This window comes from Vombatus ursinus, unplaced genomic scaffold (assembly GCF_900497805.2).
Source record: "Vombatus ursinus unplaced genomic scaffold, bare-nosed wombat genome assembly UNPS02005309.1, whole genome shotgun sequence".
Classification (NCBI taxonomy): domain Eukaryota; kingdom Metazoa; phylum Chordata; class Mammalia; order Diprotodontia; family Vombatidae; genus Vombatus; species Vombatus ursinus.
Genome location: NW_020945087.1, coordinates 1 through 9,562, shown reverse-complemented (window position 1 = coordinate 9,562; position 9,562 = coordinate 1). Strand labels below are relative to the sequence as shown.

The 9,562-nt window shown below is 38.4% G+C and overlaps 1 protein-coding gene across 1 annotated transcript; it reads left to right on the top strand.

Annotated features, from left to right (window-relative positions):
- Positions 1-565: 565 nt before the first annotated feature.
- On the top strand, positions 566-9,393 carry LOC114032459 (copper-transporting ATPase 2-like; the record flags this gene model as incomplete). Its single annotated transcript, XM_027847771.1, has 4 exons — positions 566-657; positions 8,612-8,739; positions 8,854-9,008; positions 9,259-9,393. Coding segments are annotated over 4 exons (510 nt in total), but the record flags the coding sequence as incomplete, so codon positions are not given.
- Between the last annotated feature and the right edge of the window lie 169 nt (positions 9,394-9,562).

Here is a 9,562-nt window from a genome sequence, read left to right as displayed (position 1 = left end):
CACACACACACACACACACACACACACACACACACACACACACACACCAAAAAAAAACCAAAACCCAAAACATTAAATCACTTATACAATTTGGTGGGACTCCACCCTGAAAGAAATTGGGTTGAACCTAAAATAAAATAGGAAGCAGATGGGTAAGAATTTTTAAAAATACATAGTTACTTAAAAAATAACTATGGCTCCTGCCATAGTTAAAAAATAACTTTAAATAGTTGGAGTTGGAATTTGTAAGATAACTTCTGGGGCTTCATTATTCACCCTAATCAGGACCCTGTAGCTTTTGTACTGAATCATTTCTGCTTACTGATGGCATAGCCATCCAACTCATGCAGTTACATTGTGGGCGTGAGGGAGAAGCAGCAGTATATTATTCAAATAGAAAGAATGTCTGAATCTATTGGCAAGACTGTTAAATGGCAGCAGTTTTCTTCAGGTAAAACAAAGTTGCTCTCACCCATTACTCCTAACCTCAGGATTGGGCGTGAGAGTCGAGATGGGGCCGTGTCTTTTAAAAACTTCTCTGGCATCTCTTCCCTTTATTTCTTAGAGCAAAACGTCTGAAGCCCTTGCGAAACTAATGTCTCTTCAAGCCACAGAAGCTACTGTTGTGACATTGGGCGATGACAACGTCATCCTCAGGTGACTATTCTTCACCAGAGACTCTTTATCTGTCATTCAGAAAATGTTCATTGATGTTGTGGGAATGGCACTGGACATGAAGTCAGAAGTTTGAGTCCTGGTTCTACCACTAACTGAGCCTCGGACTGGTTGCTTTCATGTCCCCGAACCTATACTTGAAGGGTTATAAGCCAAGTGCTTTATAAAACTTAAAGCATCCTATAAATGTGAGTTATCATTACCTTGTGTGGCACTCTGTCATGTAAGAAAAGCAAAAAAAAAAAATCTTACTCAGGCATGGCACTTGCCCCCAAAGACTGTTGCAATAGCTTTCTGTTTGGTCTCCCTGTCTCAAGCTTCTCATCACTCTAATCAAGAGAACTTATTTTTTAAAAATATTTTGATACCTATATTTCATTATAATCAGTTTTCTTTGTAATCCTCTATATTCTATTTTATTCATTTTAAAACATTCTTCTGATATGTTTCTTAACTATTACCACCACCACCATCTTGTGCTGTATATCTCTCTAGTCACATCAAACCTTGCAGAAACTTTCATCAGTTGCTGATCGGTGACTGAAAGGACTGCATGTGTCATCCAGGCCAAAGAATTGGGTTTTGATGCTTGGGAGATAGCTGAGATGACCCACGTGGCTGAGCTGGAGGACCTCCTTTACAGATCCACTGGTCTGAGAAAGGGTCATCCAGAACTTGTCACACAATGCATAGTGACAGGGTGCCCTGGCTTGTTAAAATTAGAAGAAATCACTTATTACATAAATTTCACAAAACTAATGAAGGGACTAGACTAGGAATCACATCTATAATCATTCAATAAGTGCCTACTGTGTACACTGCTCTGTGCTAAGTGCCAGGAGTACAAAGACAACGGTAAAACAGTCCCTGCCTTGGAGAAGTTTACATTTTTGAGAAGCAGATGTACACATACAGGGAATCTCCAAAGTCCTGGTGCAGGTTTAAACTTTAGTAACTTCAGAAATATAAAGTCTAGAAACTAGGAATTGTAGTGGTCTAGAAACTCAATGTGAGGGAACTGAAATGATGTGCAAGCTTATGTTGCTTATGGGGCAAAAGGTTTTTACTCTATGATTATGGTGGTACTAAGAACTAAACATACAGCTCTGGAAGTGATCTGAGCAGGGCAGAGCACAAACAGAACTGTCATCTCCCTCGTTCTGTACGCTGTAGGCAACATAAGCTTGCACATCATTTCAGTTCCCTCATGTTGAGTTTCTAGACCATTACAATTCCTAGATCTTTGGCACATTTACTACTGTCTAGCCATCCCTCCTCTACCCTGTGTTTGTGTAGATGATTTTTTAAAACCAAACCACAGAGTCTTATATTTATTTCTGTGCTTCAAGGATTTGCAGTTTTGTAAATATGGACACTCCTTCCCCTGGTGCCCAGATTCCAAACCCTCTGTAAGTGGATAGTTAACTCTGAGGGTTGCCATGCTTAAAAATAAAAATCATTACTCTGTGGCCAGTTAGGTGATGAGCTTCTCAAAACTTATCTAGGCTGGTTCTCAGATAACAAATGTGTGCTCCATCACCAGACCCATACTTGGAGTCTTTTCAGCTTGATAGCCAGAACTTGTGCTCTGCTGTTAGGGCCTTTGAGAACATCTATGGCTGCTTTTACCCAATGACGAAACACTGGGATATGACTTTAGTGGGCTTTGTGTTTATTGCTAGTCCATTTCATCTTAGTAACTTTGGCCCCTCATTCTATCCTTTTTGAATTTTTGTCAGTTTATAAGTAGAAAATTACAGGATTTGGAGCCAATAGGATCTGTCTTTGATCATCTAGTCTAAGGCTCTCATTGTAAAGATAAGAACACCTTGAAGGCCAGAGAGGTGAAGAAACACACCTGAGGTTATGGAAATAGTGGGTAGCAGAGCTAGGATTGGAATTGAGGACCACTAACTCTAAATCCAATGCTCTCTCCATTATATGACATTGTTTCCTTTTGACTCCATTAACTAACTTGGGAGCATGAAAAGAACTCGGGCAGTCCAGCCCGCTCTTCTGTTCTGTTTATTCTGGATCGACTTCTTTCTTTATGGTATCCATTCAAATAGCTTTTTGTAGAGTAGGCATTTAACAAATATTTGTTGAAATAGGCTTTAGATTGTAAAACACAATTGAGCACAGCAAACATGTAATAAATAAATACCTATTACCTGTAATTGTACCTGCTTTTGTCCATGACTGCAGGAACCTCTTTGTACATCTAGTATCTGACACATTATAAAGTGCTAGAATGTTGGAAGATAATGAAAATGGGAATAAGACTTTGAGGCATTCGATTCTACCCTCTCCCTGCCTTCTTTGGGAATACTCATTGTAACAGGTTCATAATGCAACATAAAACAACATAAAATAGGTTTATACTCCTTTCTAAGAGCTTGTGCAGAGCTAAGTCTGTTTTCCCCCTTCAAAGTGCTTATGCACTTATGCACTACTGTTAGGCAACTGGTTATATTCTAAAAGTGGTGAGAATAAAAAGGGTTTTGACTGAGTCACTGTTATACATTGGTCCTTAGAAATGTCTAGTGTACATTTGTCCAGAATCAAGGTGATTTAAAAAAAACCAAAACTCTTTCATATCTCTCTTATAAACAGAACTTAGCATCTTTTTAAAAAATGGTGATTGAAAAAGATTTCTTGTTGAAGAATTGCTAACCATTTAGAAAACAATTTTTCTTTATAAGCTAAGGTTTGAGTAACTCTGCACTTCCTGTCAGAAAACATGCTATAATATATAAAAGCGTGGATCACTAAGGGAATGGATATAATTCATATTTCAGTTCATACTAAACCCTAGCTAAAGTATTGATCAGAGAGAGGGGACAAGACGGTTGGAGTGAGTACCTCTAAATCAAGATGCTTTGTTCTAGATTAAAAAAAATAAAAAGGGCTTTGGCGCAGAAGTACAGTATACTTTTCCTCTCTTTTTGGCTTCTGCAAGGTGAGAAACCAGGAGTAGAAAGCAGGATAATTGATTTGGGTTTTTTTTTCCACTATGATGTCACCATTTATTGTCACATACTTTTCAGCTATTGCTGTTGTTAAATCAATTAATGCCCGCCAATCTTCTCTCAAATCCAGCTTCAGAAACTCTAAAAATTAAAAGGCCAAATAGGTTGCATGTTTGCTAATATCAGACACATTTAGTTGATCTAAATATTTTCTATTGTTGAAGAGTACTTGAAGTGAAGATAAAATTTGCCAATAGACCTACCTCTGTCTGTGTTCCCTCTTCTTTTATTTTTACTTTATCATTTTAACATTCTTTTAAAAAATATGTAGTTCCAAATTCTCTTCCTCCCTTGTACCACTTCCCCCTCATTGAGGAGGCAAACCAATATGATATCAATTGTACATGTGAAATCATGCAAAACGTATTTCCACATTAACTGTATAACCAAAAAAAAAAATCAAGGAAATAAAGTGAGAAAATTATACTTCAATTTGCACTCAGATTTCACCAGTTCTCTTTCTGGAGATGGACAGTGTTTTTTCATTGTGAGTCCTTTGGAATTGTCTTGGATCATTGTGTTGATCAGAGTAGTCAAGTCTTTCACAGTTGATCATCCTTGCAATATTGTTCTTACTAAATACAATGATCTCCTGGTTCTGCTCACTTCACTTTGCATCAGTTCATATAAGTCTTTCCATGTTTTTCTGAAACCACCTTGCTTGTCATTTCTTATAGTACAATAACATTTCATCATAATCTCAATCATCACAATTTCAACAAAACTTATTCAGCCATTCCCCAATTTTTTTTGTTTTCAACATTCATTTCTTTAAGATTTTGAGTTCCAAATTTTTCTCCTTCCCCCTCCTCAAGACCTGATATACATTATAGATGTACAGGCATGTTAAACATATTTCCACATTAGTCATATTGTGAAAGAAGAATCAGAACAAGATGGGAAAGCCATGAGAAAGAAAAAACAAAAAAAAAAGTGAAAATAGTCTGCTTCAATCTGCATTCAGACTCCATAGTTCTTTCTCTGGATGTGGATAGCATTTGAATCTTTTGAAACTGTCTTGGATCATTATATTGCTGAGAAGAGCTAAGTCTATCATAGTTGATTATTGCACAGTGTTGCTGTTACTGTGTGCAATGTTCTCCTGGTTCTGCTCACTTCACTCAGCATCAGTTCATCTAAGTCTTTCCAGGTTTTTCTGAAATCTTCCTGCTCATCATTTCTTTTGGAACAATAGTATTCCATTACATTCATACACCACAGCTTGTTCAGCCATTCCACAATTGATGAGCATCCCCACAATTTCCAATTCTTTGCCACCACAGAAAGAGCCGCTATAAATATTTTTGTACATTTAGGTCCTTTTCCCTTTTTTTGATCTCTTTGGGATATAGTCCTAGTGTTGGTATTGCTGAGTCAAAGGTATGCACAGTTTTATAACCCTTTGGGCCTGTTCCCAAATTGTTCTCTAAAATGGTTGGACAAAAGCAAGAGGATTGTAATGGTAAACTGTTAGCAGAAACTCTTAGGGCAGAAGGGATGTTAGGAAAAGAAAACTAACACCTGTCCATTGATTAATCAGGAAGGTAAGTTTTTCTTCCTACCTCTTAGCTATGCAAGTAAGGCTAAAAGGATCTACTTACCTGTGGTACACTATAAGCATTGGAGTCATCAGTATACCTAGGAAGGGCTTTTGTCACTAAATTAAGATTCAGACCCAGAAGAAAAACTAGTTAGATGAAAGTTACAGAATTGCAGAATTGAAAGGGGCCTTACAGATTATCTCCTTTAACTTCTACCCAGAAAATAAATGTAAACTACAGGGTCCCTGATCATTGATCATCTGAGATTCTAATAGGGAGGTAAGAGAGATTAAAAAAAAACAGAGTTCACTTCTAGCTAGGGAGATCAAGGAAAGCATCGTGAAGGATCTGATACTTGAGCTAGACCTTGAAGGAAGAGAAAGACTTCAACAGGCAGAGATGTAAGTGAAGACCATTCCAGGCATAGAATGTGCGAAGACATAGAAAAAAGGGTAGGATACTGGGAGACTGTGAATAGTCTTCTTGGGCGAGAAAATAAAATGCGTCATGCTCAGTATGCAGTAAGGCTGAAAACATGAAGAACTGACATTTGTATAGTACTAAGTGCTTTACATACTGGCTTTCCTTTGGCCTTCATGTCAACCCTGCAAGGCTTTATTGTCCCTATTTTACAGATGAGGTAATTGAGGCTAAGAGTGTCAAAGGCAGAATTTTAACCTAAGTCTTATTAACTCCAAGTTCAGCACTTTGTCCACTATACTATGCTGCGTCTTAAAGGTGGATTAGAGCCATTATCATAGAAAAAAATTTTTTTAAAGCATCATGGAACTGTTAAAACTCTTTGTGGGGTGGAACCAAGATGGTGGATTAGAGGCAACAACCCATCTGAACTCTCTCAACATTCAGCTCTGAACAACTTTGAAGTAATGCTTCAAATCAAATTTTGGAGTGATAGAGCCAAGAAAAGGTCAGGGTGAGACATTTTACCAGCCTAAGAAAGCTTAGGAGGTGTGTAGGAGAGATCTATGACACCAGGGTGGGCACTGGGCTAGAGCACAGCACTACAGCACCAGTCATGGGCCTTGGAGGTGACTGTGCTTGTGGCAGTAGCAACTTTAGGAGCTCTGTTAGACAACAGTCAGAAGGAGATTAAAGGGGACCTTTTGCTGGCACTGATTAGCAGCCCATAAGCAGCTCTAAATCACAGTTCCAGGGTGAAGAACATTTCTGATATGTCACAAGGGAATAAGGGCCCTGGTCTCAGTTCCAAGGTGAAGAGGAATGCTAGCACTTGTGGGGACCAGGGGCCCTTTCTGGGTAAAGACCAGAGTGCAGACCAGGAAAGCAGTGACCATACTTCTCCCGGGATCACACCAAAAACTTACAGACTCTCAGAACTAGCTCTGAAAACAGCAACATGAAAAAGCCTGAAACTTGGGACAGTGCCTCCCTACTCCTAGTGGAGCAGAGTCCAACTTTAAAATAAAGCTGCCCCAAAATTAGAAGAGGAGATAAATGGGGAAAAAAAATCTTTGCAGCAAGTTTCTCTGATAAAGATCTCAATTTTAAGATAAGTAGGGAACTGATTCAAATTTATAAGAATAAGAGCCATTCTCCAGTTGATCAAAGGATATAAAAAGGAAATTTACAGACAATGAAATCCAAACTATCAATAGCAATATAAAAATACTCGAAATCACTAATCATTAGAGAAATACACATTAAAGCACCTCTTCACACACACACACATAAAATTGGCAAAATTGCCTTAAAAGGAAATGCCAGAGGGGGTGTGGGAAAGCAAATACACTAATGCATTGTTGATGGATCTCTGAGCTGTTAAAGCCTTTTGGAACTACGCCCAAAAAGCTATTAAATCGTGCATACGTAGCCTTTGACCTAGCTACTGCTACTAGGTCTATACCCCAGGGAATCAAAGAAAGGGGAAAAAGATCCCATGGGCACAAAAGTATTCACAGCACCTTTTTTCATGGTGGTGAGGAATTTAAAACTGAGGGAGTGTGCATCGATTGGAGAATGATTGAACAAGCCATGATCTGTGGACATGCTGTCAGGAATAATAAAGGGATGGTGGCCAAGAACTGGGAACGGAGGCAATGCCCATCAGTTGGGGGATGGCTGAGCAAGTTGTGGTACGTGAATGTGACGGAATACCACTGAGCTATAAGAAATGGTGAGCGGGCGGACTTCAGAGAAACCTGGAAAAACTCATATGAACTGATGCTGAGTGAAGTGAGCAGAACCAGGAGAACGTCGTACACAGCAACAGCCGTGTTCTGTGACGTCTAACTTGGATAGACTTATCTCTTCTTAGCATTGCAGGGATCTAAGACAACTCCAAAAGACTCGTTATGGAAAATGTTGTGCACATCCAGAAAAAGAACGATGGAGTCTGAATGCAGATCGAAGCATACTATTTGCTCTATCTCTTTTTGTTTATTTTGTTTCTTTTTTCTTGTGTTTTCTCCCATTGGTTCTTATTCTTCTTTACAACATGACTAATGTGAAAATAGGTTTAATAAGAACGATATATGTTGAGCCTATATCAATTTACACATTGTCTTGGGTTGAGGGGAAGGGAGAGATGGGAAGAAAATCTGGAACTCAAAAGCTTATGAAAGTGAATGTTGAAAACTAAAAATAAATAAATAAATTTATAAAAAAAAAAAAGAAATGATGAAGAGGACAGCTTCAGAGAAACCTGAGATTTGTATGAATTGATTCAGAGTGAGATAAGAATAGGAGAACAATTTATACAGTAAAAAAAATTATAAAGACAACCAACTTTGAAAACCTTAGATATTTGGACCAACACAATGACCAACCATAATTTCAGAGGACTCACACTGAAATAGGCCACCCATCTCCTGATAGAGAGGTGATTGGCTCAGAGTACTGATTGAGACATTTTCAGACATGGCAAACTCAGGAATTTGTTTTGCTTGACTATGTGTTTATAATAGGGGACTTTGTTTTTCATGATTCCTTAAGGGTAATGAAGGGAAGTGGGAGGGAGAAAAGGGACATCTTTGTTTAAAATAAAATTAATTTAATTTTTAAAAAATGTTTAAGCATTAAAAAAAGAGAACATTCTCTTTGAATGGAATATGGTCCCAGTGATGAGAAAATGTAAATGAATGTGGTTCATAGGATTTAGAGCTAGAAGGAACCTTAGAGATCATCCAATTCAACTTCTTTATCTTAAATATAAGGAGCTACAGATCTAGAAGAGTGAAGAGATTATCTAAGATGACAAAAAAACCAGAAGAGCTGGGATTTGAACCTAGGTCCTTGACTCCAAAGCCAGCACAAGTTTTGCCACACTATTCTGCCTTCTTGGGCTTTAACTTTCTCAATTTTTTACTTTAGTAATATTTATTGCAGGGAGGAGCAAGTGCCCATGGAGCTGGTTCAGCGGAATGATGTGATCAAGGTAGTACCTGGGGGAAAGTTCCCAGTAGATGGAAAAGTCCTCGAAGGCAGCACCATGGCAGATGAGTCCCTCATCACAGGTTAGCTGGTGTTGATTCAACTTTTCTTCTGGGAGATTGCGTAGGATTTGCCAGGATACCTACATGCTGATGGCAGATGTAGCTCATAATATTTCTCCATTTTCCCCACTATAGGAGAAGCTATGCCAGTCACTAAGAAACCTGGGAGCACGGTGATTGCTGGCTCAATCAATGCACATGGCTCGGTGCTAGTTACTGCTACTCATGTTGGGTCGGACACTACGCTAGCACAGATTGTGAAACTGGTAGAGGAGGCTCAAATGTCAAAGGTAATGAAAATATCCAGAGTATTTGGCAAACACGGGACATGGCTTCATGGTATCCTCACTCTGGAAATTATTTTAAGATCTTCATAGAAGTTTTCTTAGGTATGGCTGATCCATGAAATGATTAAGGAAGGAAATGATTATGTATTAAGGAAGGAAAGTATTATGATACTTTCTTGATCCATGCTTATAGCATTATTTATCTTTTTGTTTATAAGTTCCAATGGTTTTGGTGTCTTGTTTTTTTCCATAGGCACCCATTCAGCAACTGGCTGACAAATTTAGTGGATATTTTGTCCCATTCATCATCATCATTTCAACTGTGACACTGGTGGTATGGATTGTAATCGGTTTTATCGATTTTGGTGTTGTTCAGAAATACTATGCTGTAAGTTGAGTACCTGAATTTTGTTGGTTTTCTACATTCTACTGCAACTAATGCCTCTCTTTCAGGACCCGGAGTCATCAGGCTTTCATTATCCATTGCATTCATTGTATTTGCTGATTTCTTTTTTTTTTTTTTGCCATACAAACGCAAGACAAGAGGCAGGGTGATC